Source organism: Strongylocentrotus purpuratus, unplaced genomic scaffold (assembly GCF_000002235.5).
Source record: "Strongylocentrotus purpuratus isolate Spur 01 unplaced genomic scaffold, Spur_5.0 spur5_scaffold_4, whole genome shotgun sequence".
Taxonomy (NCBI): domain Eukaryota; kingdom Metazoa; phylum Echinodermata; class Echinoidea; order Camarodonta; family Strongylocentrotidae; genus Strongylocentrotus; species Strongylocentrotus purpuratus.
Window position 1 is genome coordinate 35,619,324 of NW_022145610.1, and position 24,199 is coordinate 35,643,522.

General features: G+C 37.5%; 2 protein-coding genes across 4 annotated transcripts in view; one reads left to right on the forward strand and one right to left on the reverse strand.

Moving 5' to 3' along the window:
- The window catches only part of LOC576400 (ATP-binding cassette sub-family F member 1), a 21,112-nt gene extending 14,109 nt beyond the window's left edge, over nt 1–7,003 (forward strand). Inside the window, exons 21-25 of one of the 2 annotated variants that reach the window (XM_011681464.2) lie at nt 509–579; nt 1,219–1,323; nt 2,066–2,227; nt 2,708–2,780; nt 4,473–7,003. In XM_011681464.2, coding sequence (XP_011679766.2) covers nt 509–579; nt 1,219–1,323; nt 2,066–2,227; nt 2,708–2,780; nt 4,473–4,630 — 569 coding nt within the window. In that variant the 3' untranslated portion in view covers nt 4,631–7,003. The remainder of the gene's footprint in view (nt 1–508; nt 580–1,218; nt 1,324–2,065; nt 2,228–2,707; nt 2,781–4,472) is intronic. The other variant, XM_030997824.1, reaches the window with a different exon arrangement.
- Nucleotides 7,004–18,660, reverse strand: LOC100892833. Of its 2 annotated transcripts, XM_011681465.2 has the most exons (6): nt 17,804–18,660; nt 14,570–15,940; nt 12,037–12,108; nt 9,970–10,126; nt 9,028–9,549; nt 7,004–8,467 (listed from the first exon to the last, which is right to left on the reverse strand). In XM_011681465.2, exons 2-6 carry the CDS (start codon nt 15,901–15,903, stop codon nt 8,402–8,404), a joined length of 2,151 nt encoding a protein of 716 aa, XP_011679767.2. In that variant the 5' UTR covers nt 15,904–15,940; nt 17,804–18,660; the 3' UTR covers nt 7,004–8,401. The 2 variants fall into 2 exon arrangements, with proteins under 2 accessions (XP_011679767.2, XP_003723790.2); XM_003723742.3 differs by lacking the exon at nt 12,037–12,108 and having other exon boundaries at nt 17,804–18,659.
- Between the last annotated feature and the right edge of the window lie 5,539 nt (nt 18,661–24,199).

Genomic DNA, 24,199 nt, shown 5'->3' on the forward strand with positions numbered 1-24,199 from the left:
ATCATTATTGGTACATATGTATGCATATTCTTTATCATTGCCGATGAGGGTTAATCAAGCCTTGTTATTGTTTTATGTAGTGGCCACGACATCAGTTTTTATAAATGTTCATTCATTTATTACCAAAAATTCAAGTTACATTGTATTTCACCATGACAATAATTGTACATTTGGTAAATGGAGCCAACAAATAGCGAAAGCTAGTCAAGATTGGTCCCATAAAAACATTAATTTTCACAGTATCCACAGTCTATTTGTATTTATTACTGCGATAGGATGAACAGCAGATCATTTCAGAGCTCAAAAACTGGTTGGCGATTAAATGCTATTGCAGGTGTGGATTTAGATTGTAGAATAAATCTTTTACTTTCACAAACATGAAAACCCTGCTCGTGTATTACAGTATTAGGATGAACCTATTCATAGAAATATTTGCATGGGTTTAATTGATTCAAAGTTTGGAAATAAAGATGTTGCATCAGGTCTCTTATCGTTTTTACCTTTACAGTTGCAATAGTTGGACCGAATGGAGTTGGAAAAAGTACATTCCTGAATCTACTCAAGGGTGAAATTGAACCTGTAAGTGTGTACTTCAGTGTGGTTATAACTCAAAACTATGTCTGATGTAATCTAGCTACAAGTCCATGGTCTAGATTTGATGGTTTAGATATTGAAGGAGCTGAAGCAAATTTGGTTTAAAATAAGTCGCATTAATCATGCAGTATCTGAAAACTATTCAGTGACCTTTTGTTTGATTGCCAGCTCTACTTCTATCATAAGGTCAACTGCACTTGCCCTGACTTGACAAATCTCCCCCATTCTATTTCCTGTATCTATGAGAGCTCCTGCCTTCCCATACCAATTATAGTAATTCCATTTAGCTTTGAATTTGTCAATTTAAATGTTTTACTTTATTATGCATACAGTCAAACCTGCTTCAGTGACAACCGGTCTACAAAGACCAAATTTTTTTTTTTTCCCTTGAAGATGAATTTTCATGGAAACATGCACTAAAGGAACCTGTCTATAAAGACTACCTGTCTACAAAGATCACTTTTTGTGTTTCCCTTGGGCGGTCGCTATAGACAACTTTGACGGTACAGTATATATAAAACATGAAAAAAATCAGGCACTAAAGCTTTGTTAATCAAGCTATTTTCACTATCCTATCTCTGAGGAGACTGTAATATGTGACAATTGATCTTTGACCATTTACAGCTGAAAGGAGAGGTCCGTAAGAATCACAGGTTACGTATTGGATCGTACAGCCAACACTCTGCAGACCAGCTTACTATGGATGTCAGTCCTGTAGAGTACCTACAGGTAGGTTTTGAGTCAAGATTCCTATGAAGTTCACCCTTAATGAGGTCCTATCACCATTTGTGTTTTTTTCTTCTTTATATGTGGGGTACAATGCTAGAATCCTTTTCATGTATTCAATACTAAGAATTCAATATTCACTGCAGTAGCAATAACTCCAGAATTACATATAGTGTATTGATTGATTCTGCCATCACCCACATAATCTTGCTCCCTATTGCCTTATGAGTGGACTTTCCAATAGTATGCAGTTTCAAAAGTTTGGTAGTAGCATTTTAATTTTTAAGTTAAAGTGGAACTTCATTACACAAAACACCTTTAGACAAAGAAAATTAGCCAGTAATAAAGAAATCTTTTTATATCAGTGCTAAAATTCTGTTTCTAAATACCAAGAAGTTATACTAGCAGAATTTGCCTGTTATATCAAGTTTGTTACAAAGTGTAACAATCTGGTTGCACTGAATACCTATTGATTCACTGTGTATCACCAACAGATCACTGTAGTGTTCAAACTAGTCCTTAAAGCCTATCTGCAATGCTTTGGTCAGGAGGGATTAGACCACCCAACGAGATCACTGACAGGTGGTTATCTCATCAAATCAGCTCTCAATTAACTTCATAAAAGGGGGACCATGGAGGACCAACGGTCATTGATTAGGGATTGTTTGCTATATTGAGGGCGCAAGTAGCTATAAGTAGTGCAGTGGGGCTTTAATGATTAAATACATGTTTTTATGCATTGCAGACAAAATACAACCTGCAGTACCAGGATAGCCGTAAGCTCTTGGGCCGATTTGGACTGATCAGTCATGCCCACACCATCAAGACCAAAGACCTGTCCGGTGGTCAGAAGTCAAGGGTAGCCTTTGCTGACCTGTGCCAGAGCCAACCAGATATCATTATCTTGGTAAGTATGATGATGATGTTGAGGATGATGAGGATGAGGAAGAGAACAGGGATATTGATGATGTTACAGGGCAGTGCCAGCTAAAGAAATTGTTTATTTATTCCCGTAACCTAAATTCATTAAAGCACTCATGTTTTACACAATCTCTTTATAAAATAGGTCTAGTAATTTATTAACAACCAAGAAAAAGTGAAAATTCATGAAAATATTATTACAAAGCCAATGGGAGAGAGGCTCGAAGGGTACAGTGTACATTTATGATTTGCCAATTTGTGTTTGATCGATTACTACATTTACTTTAAAATTCCATAAAGCTCTTAGTCTTTATAGGTCTTTCCTGAAACACCTTTAGTCATCAGTTTCATTAATTTTTCTGGTTTTTTTAAAGTCATCTTGACGTCAGGGTGCACATTTTCCTTTAAGTGGTGTGAATGTAGTATATTATCTTGGAAGTCCTTCCTATATGCTTGTCTTCTATAGGACGAACCTACTAACAACTTGGATATTGAGTCTATCGATGCCTTGGCTGATGCTATCAACAAATATACTGGAGGTTAGTTTTTTTTTTTTTTAATCTTTATTTTTTTCTTCTTCTTCTTTGGTATAAGTACTAGCCACCGTTTGGTGTATTCTCGTACTGATTATTGTGCGTCTTGCATCTTTTCATACAGGTGGTCACTACTGGCCACCGATTGGTGTATTCTCGTACTGATTATTGTGCGTCTTGCATCTTTTCATACAGGTGGTCACTACTGGCCACCGATTGGTGTATTCTCGTACTGATGATTGTGCGTCTTGCGTCTTTTCATACAGGTGGTCACTACTGGCCACCGATTGGTGTATTCTCGTACTGATTATTGTGCGTCTTGCATCTTTTCATACAGGTGGTCACTATTGATTGCATGTGAGCAGGTGACGACAATTCCCACCCAATGATTTGAGCTTTGTGTTATGTTATTTTTTTGAGAGCCAGACATGGCTTTTTATCTATGCAAAATAATATGAGTTACTGCCCATCTGGCTCTCAAGGGATGTGTTTTGTGTAAGTGTAGTGCGTCTGGCTCTCAACGGATGTGTTTTGTGTAAGTGTAGTGCGTCTGGCTCTCAACGGATGTGTTTTGTGTAAGTGTAGTGCGTCTTGCTCTCAACGGATGTGTTTTGTGTAAGTGTAGTGCGTCTGGCTCTCAACGGATGTGTTTTGTGTAAGTGTAGTGCGTCTGGCTCTCAACGGATGTGTTTTGTGTAAGTGTAGTGCGTCTTGCTCTCAACGGATGTGTTTTGTGTAAGTGTAGTGCGTCTGGCTCTCAACGGATGTGTTTTGTGTAAGTGTAGTGCGTCTGGCTCTCAACGGATGTGTTTTGTGTAAGTGTAGTGCGTCTGGCTCTCAACGGATGTGTTTTGTGTAAGTGTAGTGCGTCTGGCTCTCAACGGATGTGTTTTGTGTAAGTGTAGTGCGTCTTGCTCTCAACGGATGTGTTTTGTGTAAGTGTAGTGCGTCTGGCTCTCAACGGATGTGTTTTGTGTAAGTGTAGTGCGTCTGGCTCTCAACGGATGTGTTTTGTGTAAGTGTAGTGTGTCTGGCGCTCAACGGATGTGTTTTGTGTAAGTGTAGTGTGTCTGGCTCTCAACGGATGTGTTTTGTGTAAGTGTAGTGCGTCTGGCTCTCAACGGATGTGTTTTGTGTAAGTGTAGTGCGTCTTGCTCTCAACGGATGTGTTTTGTGTAAGTGTAGTGCGTCTGGCTCTCAACGGATGTGTTTTGTGTAAGTGTAGTGTGTCTGGCTCTCAACGGATGTGTTTTGTGTAAGTGTAGAGCGTCTGGCTCTCAATGGATGTGTTTTGTGTAAGTGTAGTGGTATCCTCTTTCAAAAAGATAGAGCTACAATGAAATGTGAAATTTGATGTCCCATTTTACAATTAAATGATAAGAATGATCCTTGCAATGGACTTTCATCATAGTTGTATAGATGGCCTCTCAGCAAGAATTTGTTAACCTATGGTCTAAACTAAGTGTAATCTAGCCTTTTGGTTGCACAGGGGGTTGTTTAGTATGCACCAATACACTTATGCAATTGGAAAGTGTGCATCGAGAGATTTATTACCCTTGCCGGGGAGAATTTGCCCATATGAGTTGTGTGAAGTCCCTGTGCTTGGTATTAGCACAAAGGATAATCTGCACTGGAGGACGCTTTTAGTGTCACTGAATGGCCTCCTAACAAATCACATTCTCTTATCCCCTCTTCCAGGAGTAATCATTGTGAGTCACGACGCCAGACTGATCACTGAGACGGATTGCCAGCTGTGGGTCATCGAGGACCAGAACATCAACGAGATCGATGGTGGCTTTGATGACTACAAACATGAACTCCTACAAGAACTTGGAGAGACTGTTGACAAGAAATGATCAAAACTTGACATGGACTCTGACTGACTGTTATGTCGACCATCAACAGCATGAATGTTGCATGCTGGTCCAACAGTAGAAAATTGCTTCCAAGAACAGGACTTGGGATACTTCATCACCTTAAATTTCAGAAAACTTGAATTTGACTTCTTCAAATTTAATGTTTCAATAATGGGGAACAAGATATATTCGATATGTCCTTCTTCAGGAAAGAATACTGATTGGGGTATTAAAACATTAGTCAGTTAAGTGATCATGGTAACAAAATTTGATAATTTACTCAATTCCTAATTTGTCTTTAAATGGTCTTTAATTATGTAACGTTCATGAAAGTTTTTCATGGTGCAATGTTTTCACTCTCTTCATTGAAAATATGATGTATTTTCACTCTATTTATGCTTCTCCTTATAAACCTATCCTATAGTCTGTTACAAACCCAAACAAATTTGTGCTTCATATGACAAATGTTTTAACTTGAACATAGAAAACCCCAAATCAATAACTTATTTTGGTTTTGTCATGGTTCTGGCTTTCTTTCTTTTTTAATCTTAAACCACCTAAATTTACATGTTGTATTCTAAAAACTATGTTATTTTTGTGTTGCATTAGTAAAGCAATGTTAATTGTTTTAACAAATCAAAATGAGGAGAATTCATTGGTAATATTTTCACAGTGTTGGACGCATAAGCGTACAGTTAAATATCTACAAAAGCACCAATGTTAAGTGTTTATTCCATTCAATTTCAGTTTGTTATGACAATGAGTCGGCTATCTGCAAGAAAGCTGGAACAGCTATGTATTCTCAATGGTAGTACACGTAATAGCCTCCCTGTTAGTAGTGGACGATATAACATCATTTCTCTAACGTGGCAGATAGTGTCATTTTCAGAATAGGGCCTGAGGTTTCTAAAATAGCACATAGAGTCTGTGGCCCCTGGATACATACAACAGTATGTTTATACTATCTATCTTTGCTCAAGTAAAATAAACAAACATAAAATCAATATTCTTTACATACTGGCATATAATTGAGGTTTATAGCTATTGTTGGCTACACCTGTGTGTGTATTTTGATTGCACACATGTTTCTATTCACCGGTGGCAGTCGTGACCTTGTCCAAGACGTGTCTTTTGTTCTGCAATGGTATTGATTTATGCGATGATCATTACTGGTTTGGCTGATTTGAGTAACAATCAAATTTAAACTGTGTGGCAACGCAACCAGTCATGAATTGAGACTGTTGCAGAGGCAATTTGAAATGATTAGAATGATCAAGGGATCAGAATTGTGAATCCAGCCATGAAATTGGTTAATATGAAAAATTATTTGGTTTGATTATGAATAGTAATGAATGAAAGTCTTCTTGAATTCTAAAGAATTCAAATAAAGGGCTATATACAGCTTGTAACTAAATGAACTCCTTTCTTTCTTTCTTTCGTCCTTTTTTCTTTGTTTAAATTTGTCATTGTGACTGATAAGGCAAGGGTACATTGGAAGCACACAAAACAATTATATTATAATGATATAATATAAGAAATGCATATTATTATTACTTATATTATGATTCATTTCTCTCCCATTTTGCATTCCCACAACTATGTATCCATGTCTAGTTTGGGAGAGAGTTGAAGGAAATTGTGATTTTGTTGCATGTTTCTGGATGCAGTTTGCATCTAAAACTTTATAATAAAAGAACTTTGAATGAAGGATGGAGCTTTCATGAAACAGTCAATGAAGATCTGTATTATTTGTATCCTTCTGTCAGCATTACCATGGATACATCACAACTATGGTAATCAAGTTTATTTCTAGTTCTATTCCATAGTCATTGGCTCAACCCTAGTCAGCTTTTTTCATGAAATCCTGGGAATTTATTCCTTCATATTATGTAGAGTCCAGAATTATTGTTTTGTAAGGTTGCTAAAAGGTAGTATCGATTCTTTACTGTGATTGACTTCTGAAATGTCTCATTCCCATAGGCTTTAATACAGGAACCATAATTTGGTTCCAGTAGGCAATTTGTTAAATCTTTTAGAAAGTTATTCAGAAGATTTGAATTATAATCTTCATAATTATGCTACAGGGTGTTTTCATTTTCCTTCACGCTGTAAGAAGGCAACAGAAACTTTGCTAAAAACATATTGATACAAAAGTTGACGAAATTCCATATTTCTTTGGTTAATTTTTCATAACATTACAAACTGGCTTTAAAATACATGTAACAGATCAGATGCATTAATTTACTCTTAACAGCATGTGACCATTTTGTTTGATTCAGTTGATAGTCATTTTACTCAGGTTCAACTTTTGTTTGAAGATTGACTATGGTGACGTATGAAACAAATAAATAAAAATATATAGAAGCATGTAAATAATTTTGCAGTAAGTACCATCTTTATTTTTGTATTTTTTTTCAACACAGTGTATAAATAATATTTTTTCACTCATAATAGTACAATTCTATGAATATTTGGCAAGAGCAATAATGAAGTGTGGAGAATGGTTGAGACATTAGCAAGCTTAATTATTTTTGTTTGGTCATTATCCATACACATTTTACCGGGCTTTTTCACACCCCCAAATTATGCTGAAATTTGAGAAAATTGCAACTACAGAAATGATAAAATGTTAGTCCAAAGGCTAATTTTCGGCACTATATTTCCAGGAAGGAGTACAATTGTATTCTGTGCATAAAAGCGTCAAATAACAAGGATTGTACTATGAAGTTTTTGTCAGATTTTTTCGTAATTTTATTTCTTCCTTTCTCATAAAATACTTTTAATATCTGCAAACATCAAAACTCAACATTTGATACAGAACAATACTTTTCTAGCAGTGTCTTTATTTTTAGCATTTTTTCCATATTTTTATGCAAAGCAATCATTTAACACTATGGCAAAACAAAAAAGAAGAGAGGGGGAGGATAAAAGATAATATGTAGTTATATTAGATAGCTTAGACAGATACCGAGATGTGATTGGTTCAGAGCTTGTCACGTGATATCGATTGCGATGGATATATTGACCAGCTGGTGAAATGGATATATTTTTAATCAATGTATGTCGCCCTCTCGAGGACTGTATGAATTTTTTTCTCGAATTTTTTGTTATGTCCTTGAATTTTGTTCTCCAATTTTTTTTCTTCCTCACTTTTCTCATTAAATTTTTTTTGGTCGAAAAAAAAAATGGAAACAAAAATTCGGGCAAAAAACCCGCCCCCCCCCCCTCAATAAATGTTCAAACCAAGGCTATTTAATATAACATATATTGACTGGCAGGGGGTATATAACATTCTTCGGTCCTGAAGGGAGTTATATTTTCCCTAGGGAAAATATAAGCACCTGGAAAATATAACTGCCTACAGCGGTCTAAAGAATGTTATATTACACCCCCTGTCAGTCAATATTTGTATAGTACTTAGTAACAAACTGTTAAGAATTGGCTCATTTACGTTCAGAAAGATCTTTGTAGTACTTTTATATTTGCAACTTCACAAGGGGAAAATGATCTCTTGGAATCGATGGACAGTATTTTATTAGTACTGAAAAAGGTATTACTTGGGTGCTCTATGAAGTCAAGGGGCCCTGCCATCCCTGATGTGTCTTACAAAATAACAACAACAACAAAAGATTTGTTTTCTTCTAATTACTGAGGCTGTAGGAAGTATTTGTAATAAACCTGCCCTCTTAAAGATAAGCATTTTATTTCATACATAAATAAGGCTTTGAAACTTCACTAGGTGGCGGCACTTCTAGTGTGGCTACATAATTATTATTTCTTGGGCGCATTACCATTGGCTAGTGCGAGCGCCTCCTGACTCGCAGATTTAAAGCATACCTGCAAAGAAATGGAAAGAAATGAAGGAAAAAGAATACCAATGATTATAATGATGCAACAATCATGGATATTATAATAAACATTGTACATTCAATTCAATTTATTTTCCATTACCAAAAGTACTTTTATTGTAGGTTTGGTTTCATTAGGCTGTAGTCTTATGCTTTACGGAAACTTTCAAAGAATAACAAAATGATAAAATTATAAAAGCTTTGAAGTAAATTCGAAATAACATAGGCTTTTAGTGATACAAAACATGTGCTAAACAAAAAGTTAATGCAAAGGGTAAAACAAAGAAAGTCGTAAAATGAGAGGGGGAAGATTTTCTCTGACTTTATGAGATCCAGTATATGTTTATCTTGCCTTTTCATCACAAGAAACTCACAGGATATCATCTTATTGTTGTCCAAACTATGTCTCAATTATGTTTGATTATCTTTATTGTCTAGGTCGCATCTCGAAGTTCGAAACATTTAATTCAAATGGCACCCGTTTCTTTTCCTGTTTTTAACATTGTACTTACATGTATAAGAAATAAAAGAGAGATTAATATGTCTTACCGCTTGGCACACTGCGGCCTTGTTGACTTGTGAAGCCTCGACTTTGCATGGTTTGTGAGGAATAGAGATATGGAACATATTCCCCGTCTCCCGTTGCCCCGTTCTCGTGGCGCTCTCTCTGAACGTTGAAGAAGTAGGCGGCTCAAGAGAAATGAACCGCTTCCTTGAAAAGGCAGCTTCGGCATCCGAGTCTTTGTTGGACATCTTTGCAGGGGACGAGTTGAAGCGAGCCTGCTTACTCTTAAACGCCGGTGCGTTGACGAAATGGCGCGTTCCAGCCGAAGCGTTTGCGGAGTGCGACGAACGCTGCTGGTTCGTAGCCGAGTTGAGTCGTTGACCGCGGACACCGAGTCCATTGGCGATGGCAACGTTAGAGGGTAGACCCGCTTTGTCTGCGAAACCAGGAGCGAGGGTTTCGTTCGTAGGTGACGTCACAGTGATTGTCTTCGGCGGTTTGTAGAGCACTGGCCCGCTATGAAGCTTGGGACCCATCTGGTGTTTGTTTGCGTTGTCAAACGATTTCTTTGAAAGAAAAAGAAAGAAATGAAATTAATTGATTGCAGTGCATCTGAAATCATGATTGGAACGAATATATTCAGTTTAGGCCTTCTTGCGACCCCATTAGGACTCAATTGATTGCCGTTTCCAATGGCTATATACTTTAAAGTGACTGTTATACCGTCCTTAAGGAAATACCATGAGATCAGCAATCCCTTTTCTCTCCTTCCATCTTTCTTTCTTTCCTTTTTTCTTTCATCTCTTTTCTTTCTTTAGAATTTGGCGTACTAACAAAATCAACCGTGCACCTTTGATAATCAATTTAAACCTTGGAAAAAAGAAGGTATGACCGAGTATCTAATCATTTTTTTGCCAAAACGAGACAAGGCTGAGAGCTGTCCAACATATTCAAGATTGTCAGGTAATTGCCATAAATCAACTTACCTGTCTGCCGGCAAGTCTCAGATAATGGGCGGCTTGCAGCAAATGTGAGTAAAAGTCTCGGAATGCCGACCCTTCTGATGACGTCATGCCATTTCTCTGATAACCGTAGCAACTGTCGTCAAGTGTGACCCCAGTGGAAAAGTTTCCTGCCATGTCCCTGCAAGATGACCAACAACAAAAATGAAAATAATACTGTTTGAAAGAAAGACAACGACACCCGCCCTTATATTGTAAATGTTCATGTAACCCCTTTTCCTTATTGGCTGTACGACTTTTGCCTCTGCGACAATTATTGCTCCGTAACAATTTCCTATACACTAACATAATTCCTGACTTCCACCCTGCATCCAGCACTTAAATTACCCCTAACCCTTGCACTTAACCAAAACTGAAACTCCATTGCAATCCTCACCCTTTACTTTTGACGAAAGAAACACGGAGCATTAATTGTCGCGGGAGCGATTCTCGGAGCACCCTCTCGCATTCTCTCTTTCCCTATGAAGATCTCTCCCCTCCTCCCAGAAATTATTTTTGTAATAAATATTATCCATCTAATCATATTTCATTTTTATCCCGTAAATCCTTTACTTATTGGAATTTATTGGATAAATGCAATAACAAGATGAAACTACAGAGGATAAGGTGATACCTTTGAGTTGTCAAATTGCCGATTTGACTCACATTGCTAAACTCATACTGAACATTTTGATTAGCACTTCAAGCGAGAGAAATATGAACTCCCACGCACTAAAAAATAATAACCAAAACAAGAAGTCAGAGTGTCTAAGTGTTATTCCACTACAGTTCAGTAACATAACGATACATTTTTACTGTACACAAAAATTACCATTGAACGTCCACATAAAACTGACGCCGATAATTATTATCAAGTAGAAACATGTTTCGACAATATATTATAATTACGTATCGTGAAGCCTTTTACGTTATTCGAAAAAGCACTTTACTTTTTCAATGGTTTGAAGTTTGAAGTTCAATTTAGTTTAACGAGTCTCAAGAGTTAGTAGTTTTACGAGAGTTGCATTCATGTACACTTACCTGTATGGCTGAGACGAAACGAAGGGCATGTTAAAGTAATGTTAGACACAAAAACAAAATTAAACCATTGTTATTGTTAAATGGAATACAAATTAGGAATCAAACTGTTTTAGATAGTACGACATGTAAGAGATAACATGAACAGTCCAATTTTAATCTGATAAATGTATAAACAACGGGTTCTGAAACGTACTGCACTGAATCACGACATTACAGAACATATAAGTTTTAAACAGAAGGTCATAATTGTTTTGACCTATTTGATTTTGTTATCTATATTCACAGGCAATATGAGTCAGATATTTTTTTGAAAATTAATGAAATCCCGTGGCTACTTCACAATTCAAAATTAAAACATTAGTACAGGGGACATTATCCTAATTAAATGCGATTATTTCATATATGTTATTTGTATGTGAGGGAAAGTATGTATCAATCTGAAATACTTTTTCATCAAAATTAAAACAAAAGAACAAAGGAAGACGGAAATAGAGTTAGGTGACAGCAGAAAGACTATTGTAAAACAAAATTATGTCACAATGAATCCGATACCGAATAGTCAACAAGGCCGGTCTATTTCCCCTTAGAAATGCACACACAAACACGATAGTATAGTTTGACAAGAGAGAGATATTTATGACAATTTCCGCTAAAAACATATAACTGTAACACTCTGACAAAGAATTTGTGTCAAGATAGGTGTTTCACAACATCCATTCAACAACAAGAGGTCGAAGAAAAATAGTCAGAAAGTTCAAAATAAAGCAAGGCGTCGTTTCACGAAACCGCCATAAGTAGGATGGGTTAAAGGCCAACATCCGGGGCCAACATCTTCTTATGACCGTCTTTTGAAACGCTGTCCAGATTACCAGAAGAAAGTGGGCTTTCATTCTAAAACTACAGCAAATAAGAGACAAGAAAGTCACATCCAATAAATACCTGGTTAGATAGAGAGTAAAAATGACACTAGAGATCTAAGTTTTTATTAATTTTACAAATTTCCTTTCCTACCGATCTTCGTATTCGCTTAGTTCTTCATCAATGGCCCTCAGCAAAGTGTTTTTGCTTAAACGTGTCACGTGACTGAATCGTTCGATTTATGTGAAAAAGTGGGGAAAATGAGAACGAATATGCTAAATAATTAATCATCACTTATGAAAAAAATATAATTGTTGGTCCTTTTTATCAAAGAAAGACGATTTGGATAAGGAGACTTATGACATACATAATTGAGTAATCTGAATCTCAATGTGACATTATGAATATTGGACAAATTATTTAAATGTGATGCCATATTATTTTATCATCGTTACGAATAGGTTAATTTATATAGTACAGCCGTATGGAAAGACCGCCAGCCTGAAAGTAGGTGAGCCAAAACGACAATTGTTATGAGAAGAAAATAATTGTTAAAACAATTATAAACAAAGAATAATCCACCCAACGGCAAATTTGTCTCGTATTCCCCTCTAAACTCCTTTTAATCAATCAATATGAATATTCCATCATGTTTCGTGCAAATCGCCCTCAAGTTGATATTCTTATTCCAGAAACAATTTATTTTTCAGCGATTAGATTATCCTGTTTCATTTCGAGAAAACGCTCAAAATCACATGTCATTCATAAATAAAATATAAACTGGTAGAAAAGTTGTGATACCGGGTGTGTGTGTGTGTTTGTGTGTGTGGTGATGAATTTTAAAAACATGGAGTCGTGGAAAAGTGGAACACACGTGATCAATGACGTCAGGGGATGTGTAGCCAATCACCGGGTGGATGGCGATCGAAAGGAGTGTCTTTTAGAGGCGGATGAATATTACCCGACGGTCTGTTCGCACTGCTTGAGTCCTTGAGTGCATGTAACTAGATAATGTAGTGCCATTGTTAATTCATTATACATGTACACTTTTTATTCGGCAGTATATAATGTATATGTATAATTCTAACCTTTCTTCAAAACAGGTGAGAAAAACAGAAATGCAATATTCGATGATAATGCCCCGACTCGTTTACCTGCGGTGAATTTAATGTGCATTGGAATATTCATTTGCTTTTACTATATTCCTCTCTGCCCGAACCACTCTATCTCTCTCTCTCTCTCTCTCTCTCTCTTACATGAGCACACGTATCCTTTACATTAAAAAAAATATCCCCAGACCAAAGATAAAATTGAGTGTCATCGGGGAAAGTAATTTTGGAATCATTCACAGACGTTCTAGCTCTTTCCGGGCCACAAGTATAACTGAAGGTAACTTTAGGTTTTGGAAATACAGTAAGATACATGTTTACAATGTAATCAATATTATACTGCTTAAATCGATATCCTGTTTTCTCAAGATTGACAAATGCACGCTCAGCAAGTTTAGAAAAACATTATGCGAAAGTTTTTTAAATGCTATTTCTTGGTTTCGTTTCTGTGAAAAAATTCCTTATCCCATTTCTTCCCCATTCCTCGTACCCATCATCCCTCTTCTTCTTCTTCTTCTTCTTCTTCTTCTTCTTCTTCTTTTTTTTTTCTTCTTCTTCACTCTCTCTCTCCCTCCACCCATCACTTGCTCTCACTTCATTGATCCGCTATTTCTTTTCATGAACATGATAACAATTGGGACGAGTAGTGTTTCTCTGTAATGTAGGAAGTTCGGCAAAGGGCCAATCGATTACTTCAGTTTAAATAGATATAATCAATTATGGGACTGTCCTTCTTAAAATTCATGAATGAAACAAACTATCAAAGAAACGTCGGCAAATTTCTTTGAATGCAAATTACTCAACAACAACAAAATTAAACCATTCCAAATGAAAGAAAAAAAACGTTATTGGCGACATAATGTTATGATTAAATCATTATTGTATAATATTTGTGTTCAACTTCAGATACAAGTTAGTCACTTGAAACATGTCAATTATAATTGTACATGTAGGTGTTAAAAAGATTATTGATATCTCTGTGATCTTATGGAACTGGATTGATTAAAATCACGGATTAAAGTGTTTGATGATAAGTAGTATCAAAGTTTTAAACATTATTTTAAAAGCGGTTGTGCATGAGATATATGTGCCATGAACCTTATTTTTAATCACAATAGGCCTAAACTATGATGGATAGTGCCATCGATATACAATCTAACCGTTTTGATATTTCCAAAACTACTGTATGTTTAATGTTTAATGTTTAATGTTTAATGTTTATGATGATGTTAATGGTAATAATTATGATAATAATATAGCGTTTCTTATAAATGCTTTGATAAATGTTGCATGATTGTGGTTTGAACAAGATCGCATAGACTTCTGAAACATCAACCTCAGGCAATTTAAAAAGCAATGTCCATCCCCTATTGAATTACAGCGACATATTGTGTAATCCGAACATGAATTTGGGGATATACAATATAGTGAGATAATTGCAAATGAGTTGATTTCTCGGAAGTTGTTGCCATCACGTTATCGATTAAATGATGATATTAGTGATTATAATGATGTTAGTGATGAAAATAATTGTCTTGGGTTTTTTCTTTACTAAACACGAGAATGAAGATGCTTACCCAAAGGCGACGGGTAGAGTATGATTGTCAGTTGTGGGAGGAAATTGAGTTGCTTTCCAGAGAGCATGCGGTCCATTTGGCGGACTGCCAAACTGCAATGTATTATGGGTTGCATCACCGGCATTCCCCGACGACGAAGCGGTTGGACTGGTCATCAGTGGATTGTGAAACGTTTGCCTGAGGCCGTTGTTCGGTGGAGCAGCGGTTGATCCCGTTCCGGTCGGGGTGCAGCTCTGCGGTTTGAGCGGAAGCGACATTGCATCGTCCGTCGATGATAATTTGGTTGGTAGGTTCGACGACATGGCCTGGTCGCTCTCTCGTGTTGATCTTGGAGCAGAAGAAGGTCCTGGGACGCGAGAACCAGGAATACCCATCCAGTGGCTATATACCTGCCGTTTCCGGTTGGCCGCTTCCGTAAGTGAGCAATACCGCGGTAAGGCCGCCATCGGCTCATTATTAACTACTGTATTCTGTGATGACACCGCTATTGGCAAAGTATTTCCTGGAGATACACTGGTTTCGTTTATCCTGCTCTGTTCGCTTCTTGATTCAGAGTTGTGTATTTGACGCGACTGTGGATGTTGACCATCAGGTCTATCTCCCGAAGCCACTGGTTGTAACTGAGCCGTCGCCAACCGTGTTTCCTGCTTCGGTTGCACGTTTTCAACCTTGAAGCCTACCTCGGCAGACGCATCTCCTGCGTAGTAAATACTTCTCTTGCGCCCGTGGGAAGCGTCATGAGCAGCCAACTTTTCCAGAGGTCCTCCACAGGTGTGGAACCTACGATACTGCTCCATGTATTTCTTAGGGTTGTGGTAATGTCGAAACTCGAAATCCATCGTCATGGCCTTCATGCGACTCGCCACTCGCGAATTCATTGACAACCGTCGCATTTGCGCATCAAGGTCACTCTTAGTCGCACCCTTGGTCCTTTGTCCATTCTTTCCCGGTGAGGGCGCCACGCGTCTGTATTGCACTTTGGGGTCGGGTACCCATCCGCAGAGGTCGTCAAGGTATCTGGCAAGATGGTGGGATATCGTTCTGACGTCCCATGAGAAATCAGGTTCTGGGATTTCCTCGTCTTCGACTTCGAACTCGTGGAGTGCTCTCGTGATCGTGCGATCACGGACGAACGAGGGACATTCAAATTCTACATTGTTCTCGTCCTCTTCGCTTGATTGTTCTGTGAGTCTTGATGGTCCTGTGTCCATTCTTTCACGAATATTAATCGGGGAGACAGGAACGCTTGCTGACGAGCTCGATTCTGAAGACGACGACGACGACGCTGAACTGCTGGATGACGCCGACTCTGCCCTTGCTGATGAGGCTGTCATGATTGTCGCTTTAATACACCTAATCTCTTTCGGTTATCTGTGAACAAAATAGGATAAAACCACAGTCAATGTAGGCCTACATTCATAAATTATAAATGGCTTTATATACTAAAATATAAGAAATAACCAACAACGACCTGCAAAGATAAGCTTGAGTTCTGGTAATAAAAGAAAATAAATTCTCACAGAATCTAACAAAAGTTGAACTGAATGTTCAAGATTACGAATTAATGACATGTGCCAAACGATTTTTGTATAAGGGCTGAGTAATAAAGAAAGATACAGAAATCAAGGTTATTACGTGTAGGCCCGACACCATGTGCCTAGCCCAGATCACTATGTGCAAATGAGAGTTGTGGTTTTTATTGAAGATGATTTACAGCAAGTTTTGGTGAATTTGTTTTTATTTTACTGGCTTCAATCAATCAATCTACTGCAGGATAAACAATTCAGAATGAATTTTAGCCATGACTGTTCTCTCGACGAACAATTTCCACATCAGAGCTCAAAATTAGCTTTTATTACGCCAAACAGACATTTAGCGAAACATTAAAAAACATAATTAAATTCATCATAATGTAGACAGTGGTGTAGGTCGTTTTGTGCCGCATATGGCATGGAAAGTAATAAGATAACCGTCGAGAGTGACAAATAAAGATACATGTACATGCCAAAGCAATTAATCGAACCGACGCATTCAGGTCGAATACGCGAGCAATCCAGCCAGATACCTCTATATTACTTTCATTTGTTTTTATTTTGATGTTGTAATAAAGGACCGTACTGAGTTTTATATCACATATATGTATACATGTAGGCTATGAGACTGAGAAGCACTCTAATGGAAAAGATGATGCCTGCTGATCCTAGATACATAGCTTATAGAAACAGTTCAATTTTAACATTGCAATTTGATGGCATGTCGGCCCCTTGTTTATACTATATGCTTGCAAATATACATGTATCATGTTTTACGCTTTTTAATATGATGACTACAAAATACCCGTTTGTTGTTCAAATAAACATTGGCCCCATATAAATACAAAAGCACATGTCATTGAGAGCATTTTATTTGATGAAATGTCACAAAGGTCAACATTTATTCAGTATTCAATAAACATTTGAATACATATTCAATTTTAGAGGATGATACCCTATTAGACTAGGCTTCACAATGGCAATGCACATTTTAAATTTCATAATCCAATCCTGTTGAAATATTACCAAAACTTTGTATTATCTTAAGGAAACAGATCAACTCCTAGGACAGTTGCTCTCAATCTCGAGTGAAACGTGCACCCCTCCCCCGTCTGCTCCACCATTTACAGTATTCAGGACGACGCCTATAAAGTTATCTCAGGAACATTTGACATAATTGAATGGAATGCCGGCGTTATTAAATGGTTAATTAAAAATACTGAAATTAGCAGCCAGAGAGCTGAATTACATTCAGTTTACCAAAAAAAAAACAACATGAAATTACCTTGCATTACCTTGACTACGCCAATTTGATAAAATTAATAGGCTTGTGTATTACAATCTAACACCTGAATATAATATAACTCTTCCAATCGTTCTATTCAGTCGACACTCGATGATATGCAGTCAATAGTGATAATGATATGGCGAATACTGACTGCTTATCGCTGTGTTTATCGACGAAATAACAATGGTTGCTGAATATATACTTTGCGTAAAATTTGTGTAACTTTAGTTTTTGTCATAAATAAGTGTAACGCGATATACTTATAAATATATAAATAATCCGAACTATAATATACAACCTTCTCTAAACAGGTGTTTTGAAGATAGTAGATGTCTCGCAGCTATGTTATGTAGGCCCATATTTGAATGGACTGTATAATTTCGATTGATAATAAGAGAGAATATATATACTTACATGGTATCGATATCTTTCTCTCCAAATCCATCAGGTTTACAAGGAAGAAACCTTGATTTCCTCTCCATGGAAAGTTGACTCATCTTCTCCACATGAATACAGATCGTGTGGTGAAAAATATATATTCTAAACAAAACTTTCCAGAAACATGAGGGGATATACGCAAACTTTCCAACCCCTCGTGTCGAAGCACACTGTGGACTCCTAGACACTGTGTTTCAAAGTGATACAGAATTGTACACCAGGCATTCGCAGGTCATAAAATGTCAAACTTCGAGCTCAGTCACGTACAAGTTCGGCCTGCGTCGAGAAGAAAAAACAATATTAATACTTGGCAACAAAATGATGAAATCATACGGTTTCGCAGACGGGTAAAAGTTACATGTACATGTAGTTGTGCCGCGAATAGTTTCTCGGTCGAGTGCACTGCTCGCTGTGCATCGCCCTTAGCAACTCCCCAGGTACTGCTCTTCTTTGAATCAAAACTATACGCGACCACTTTTGTCCGGCGTCCAATTTTATGGCGACCAAATTAATCGATGCAACGGAACGAGTCAATGTTCTGATCAAGTCTTCTGTGAGGAGACTGTTAACTATAGACCAAATCGATGCTTCCGATGTTTATACATACTCATCAAGGTAAAATCGGATTATTCCCTTTCACAAACGGCCATGATGTCTCGCGTTTCACAGATGCGGTCAGGTTTCTGTTTAAAAGTAATCACACATGTAAAAGGTTTTGTCGCTCATAACTTTCAAGAGTCAAGGAAAAGTTCTTAAGTTGGACCAGGGACTGGTTGGACAGCAATCGTATACTTGGCCCGTAGTGGCCTCCGTTTGTTTGTAAACTGAATATGGAGCCTGTATGACGCGGTGGATATTGATAGGACACGATTCAATAAAGTCGCTTTTGTTCGGTCGTTTGAAAGGGGTCTGATGTCACCCATCCACTTGTTAATCTGATAATACCATTGTCCCCAGGAGCGCTTTTGATACTTTATTTTTAGCACGGCACAATACTGTATGCATACAGCTTGAGTACAATTATGCACAGCATATTTAGCGCAATATATTTTAATGTAAAGAAATATTTAACCGAAAGGAGAGAATGCATTTGGTTATTCTTATAGCGAGGGTCCTTTGGCGATTTATTTAACGTAATAGCCCTTCGAGCCCCATCATTCCTTTTCCCCTGTTATATTGTTTTACTCTAAATGTTTTATACAAAGTTCTCTCTCATGCCTTATCTTTACATATATATATATATATATATATATATTGTTGTTGTTGTCGATGTTATTTTCGCCCCTAACCGCAATCCCTTCTATCTGTCGCCCTTTCTCTTTTACACTCTTCTCCATGTGGGTTTGTAAACTGGACAGCATATTCGTGTAGTGAAACTGAAGCCCCCTCCCCTTCCCTCCTCCTACCCCCCCCCCCTTTGCACACACACACACACACACACGCACACACACACGTACTTTCACGAACATAATAGCTAGATTTATTGGTTGATCAATAATTGAATTGGTTTATCAAATATAACATAAAATGCAACTCAAGGCTGATATTCTCCGTTTTTAAAGTAATCAAATATTTACATAAGATAAACGGAGTAGTGATAACGTCGTAAAATTATTTATTCAACTTCAATATATTATATTAAAGATGTGAAATAAGCTACCGATCAAAGTAATTATTAGGTAATATCATTAAGATTATACTATCATAAAACATGTATCGTTTTAACCCTATGTTAACTGTAGTAATTTAGCGACTACTTCGGAACCGCGGCAGATATAAAGTTTTCCTTTCATGACTTTTTTAGTTCGAGTCTTACGCCTCTCTTAAAACACAATTTTTTGAAAATCGAACGTATAGTTACACAATAACGTGACCTTTTGTATTTGCATGTCAACCCGAAAATCGCTCAATTTTGTGATTCGTGTACAAAACATATATTATTGGTTAAGAGTGTCAGGTCAGATATTGAACATGGAAATAGACTCTCACAGGAGCATAATGGTTTACCTAAAAACCTAAAGCATCTGTATATTACTGATTTGATTCAACTACATCATAACCTTTGATGTAAAATGTTATTGTACTGACGTGTTGACGTGGGCAGGTCGGCAGGCACGTAGCCAGAGTTTGATGTTTGGGGGGGGGGGCACATACATGTAATCGATCGAGGTAAAAAAAAAAGGGGGTCTAAAAAAGTTCAACTGATCTTGGACCCCCTGTAGCTACGTTGCTGCAGGTCAGGGCAGGTACCCATAGTTGTTGAAAAGTAGATTCTCATTTTGCTAGAGCTTCTCTGGAATAATAAATCAATTGAAATATGAACTGAATATTAGCTTTCCTCTCATCAAGGTCGGGTGGTTGACTTTCAAATCATGTTGCCCATTCATAAAAGACATATTTAATTTCACAACATTATATTTATGCCTGTGAAGGGAAAAGGAAACTTAACCCGGTGACCTTCAAGCATCTTCTCCCAATGTTCAGGGGGGGGGGTTAACATTATTAAATCGGGCAGAAAATTTCGCAACGAGGGTGGGGGGGGGGGTTAAGGGGACACTTTTTTTTTTTTTTTTTGCTCTCGAAATTTGAAAATTAAATAAATAAAACAAATTTAATAAATAAAACCAGGGGGGGGGGGTTTCCTCCAAAATACGCACATAAAAAATACCAAAGGGGGGGGGGGGTTCAACCCCCAACCCCCCCGCCCCCCTGCGTACGTGCCTGTGTGGAGGTGTAGTACTAATATGCATAGCTTGCGACTCACTCTCCTACATAATAGGGCCTCTATTTTAACATCCTATCCAAGGGACACGGTGTTTTCCACTTTAACATCATGTTCATATAAGGACAGTAATGGGCAGGCGCGTACGCAGGGGGGGGGGTGTTTGGGGGGTTCAACCCCCCTTTGGTATTTTTATGTGTATAAACCCCCCTAAAAAAAACAAAAAAAAACCCCTCCCTTTGGGTTTTTTTTTTTTTTTTTGAATAATAAAACAAATTTTAAAAAAATTAAAAAAAATTCCCATGGCTGACCTAAAAAAGGCGACCTTATCCCCCCCCCCCAACGGAGCAAAATGTCAAATTTACAAATTTTGAGACCAAAAAAAAAAAGTGACCTCTTACACCACCCCCCCCCCCCCCCCCCCCCCCCCCCCCCCCCCCCCGCTTATTCAGCGGCTGGCTGAGTCGTTGCGAAATTTTCGGCCCGATTTAAAAATGTTAACCCCCCCCCCCCCCCCCCCCCCCCTTGAAAAAATCCTGCGTACGCGCCTGGTAATGGGGAATGTAAACAGAAAAGGATTGTAGACATGTGCACGATGCCGGCAATTAAGGGTTAAATAGGTGCAGGGCAAATATCCTGGACATATTTTCATATTGTTTTTAGGTTATAATGACAGAATTAACAACATATTTGTATATTTGTTTACATTACGTACTGGTGGCTTTAAAAAATATATATATATAATAGACATTGTTTTTCTGTGTTGTTCCTGCATAATTATTTTAAAGATTACCTTAGCGGAAAAGTAGTTTGAAATTGATTCGGAAGGAAGGCATATTGTATGGAATATAATTGTGCATTAATCGTGATATAATTTGCAGTACTATAATGATTGAATAATTTGAGAATGGATTCTTTTTTTAATGGTATCTGTGCTCACATTTTTTTAAAAAATACTTCAGTTGTGTTGCTGTTGTCAATGTATATTTATCAAGATATTCCAATTATTGATTGTTTTCTAATAGGTATAATCAGTGAGTTTCACGCAGTGCTGTTTTATTTATGAAAAATTGGAAATGTGGGATTTATTTTCTACCAAATAACTATATGTATATATGAGGTATGCTATATTTTTCTGTGGCCTGAGGGAAATTGACAGACTTTAAATTCCCCCGATTCTGCTTGCCAACGTTAATTTACCATAACAGTTACTTAGAAATTACCTTTTGTGTCATACAAAAGAGACAGAACAAAGAGATTTTGTAAAATACCCAAAAGTGCTATAAACAGAATATATTTGTATACAGTAGGCTTGCGGGTGCACCATGTGTGAGAGAGAGTCCTGAAAAGGACTCTGACTCGGTAATCTTTCTTGGGGGGTGTGTAGTCATGACAAAAAAGGAATATATTTTGTTCCTGCATATCTACTTAGATTTGTAAAAGAAGTATAATCTTAGTATTGAGTAGTGATTAGTAAATGACATTAATGGATCTTTGCATGATACAATTGTTTTGAGATCAGATCGATTACCATAATATAAGAATGGAAAAGAAGAAGAGAAGGAAGGCAGAAAAGAAATGGAGGAAATCTCAGTCTGTCTCTGACCACAATGCATTTAAGTTAGCTCGAAACAAGATGTTGTTTGTAATGAATAATGCTCGTACTAAGTATTATACTGACTGTATTACTGACAATAGCTCAAATCAAAGGAAACTCTTTGATGTAACAAAGTCCTTGTTGAACATGACAAAAAGTGATTCTGTCATACCTCCTAGTGTTGATAACCATGATTTTGTCAATGGACTTGGTGACTTTTTTGAACAAAAGGTATAGTCAAAATTCACTGTGATATCGAATCAGTGTTACATGAAGAGGATATCAGTGTTGATAATTCCTTGGAATACTCATCCTCATCCAATCCACCCAAGTTTGCAAATTTCATGCCGTTATCCCAAAGTGATGTTCGGAAACTTGTAATGAACCTCAGTAAGAAATCATGTTCCCTCGATCCAATGCCAACAAGATTGGTTGTTGAATGTTTAGATACCTTACTACCTGTGCTTACACAAATCATAAATTTGTCATTACATAATGGCAAGTTTCATTCAGGTTGGAAACTTGCCTTGGTTAGACCTATTCCAAAGAAACCCAATTCTGAATGAACTTCAACTTCAGGCCAATAAGTAATCTCCAATATGTGTCGAAGTTGGTTGAAGGGGCAGCCACTGCTCAAATTCAGGATCACCTCCTTCGTAACAACCTTTTCCCTTTAACACAATCGGCGTATAGAAAGTATCACAGTACAGAAACCGCTTTACTAAGAGTTAAGAATTACCTACTTATGGCAATGGACCAGCAGAAAGTTACATTTTTTGTACTTTTAGATCTCAGTGCCGCCTTCGACACTGTCGATCATAATATACTAGCTGAAATACTACAGTCCGATTTTGGGATTACAGATTCTGTTTTATCTTGGGTACAGTCTTACCTGTGCGATAGGGAGCAACAAATATCAATTGGTAACACCACCTCAAAGAAATTCGATGTTAGATGGGGTATTCCTCAAGGCTCCAGGCTCGGACCCCTCCTTTTTTCCCTTTATTCGAGTCGCCTTTTTGCTATCATCAAAGCATACTCTCAGCACATATCTTGTCACTGCTATGCAGATGATACCCAGTTATACATCTCATGTAGCCCAGTCAGGGAACAAGAACAGTCCTGTGTTTCAGCTCTTGAACACTGTCTAAGGGATCTTCGTAGGTGGATGTTAAGCTGTAAGTTGAAACTCAACGACAGCAAAACTGAATTTCTTATTATTGGAACACCTAGGCAAGTGTCAAAACTTAATATAAATTGTATAACAGTCGGAAATACTGTAGTCGAGCAGTCTATGGTTGCAAAAAACCTTGGTGTCTGGTTTGACTCTCAGTTGAACATGGAGACCCATATATCCAAAACATGCAAAGCAGCCTTCTATCATCTGTACAACCTACGTCACATTCGGAAATACCTAACTCGCACATGTATCATTACATTAGTCCATGCCTTTATAACAAGCAAATTGGACTACTGTAATGGACTACTGTTTGGCTTACCAGAATCTCAGATATGTAAATTACAACGTGTACAAAATGCATGTGCCAAACTCATCTGCAATTCCCCCAAATTCTCTCATGTAACCCCACTACTTCATGATCTGCACTGGCTTCTAGTTCGCCAGAGAATCAAATTCAAAATACTCCTCCTTACTTATAAGGCACTCCATGGCTTGGCCCCCATTTATCTCAGTGAACTCCTGACGTTAAAATCACCCACCCAGTCCTACAGGCTCCGTAGTTCCCATGATACCATGCTCCTGAGTCTTCCACCTTGTAAAACAAAGGTTACTCTAGGTGACCGCGCCTTTGTTAGCGCTGCACCCAAACTCTGGAATAGTCTCCCTGCCACAATTAGACATGCATCATCAATCAATGTGTTTAAAAATAACCTGAAAACCTATCTGTTTCAGGAAAGTTTTACATAGACATTTTCATTGTAAAGCATACACAGGTTCCCCCTTAGCATCGATTTTAACTTTTAAATGTTTATTTGTATTGTTCCTTTTACTATCATTATGTCATGCGCAGTTGAGAATATACATATAGAAACT

What these genes read in the sequence shown, in the direction of transcription:
- LOC100892833 (XM_011681465.2), bottom strand. Translation starts at nt 15,903, where the DNA reads ATGACAGCCTCATCAGCAAGGGCAGAGTCGGCGTCATCCAGCAGTTCA. An exon ending in ACTCTACCCGTCGCCTTTGG is followed by an intron (nt 12,109 to 14,569) that starts GTAAGCATCTTC and finishes CGAACGATTCAG; the next exon opens with TCACGTGACACGTTTAAGCA. An exon ending in TGAGACTTGCCGGCAGACAG is followed by an intron (nt 9,550 to 9,969) that starts GTAAGTTGATTT and finishes TTTCTTTCAAAG; the next exon opens with AAATCGTTTGACAACGCAAA.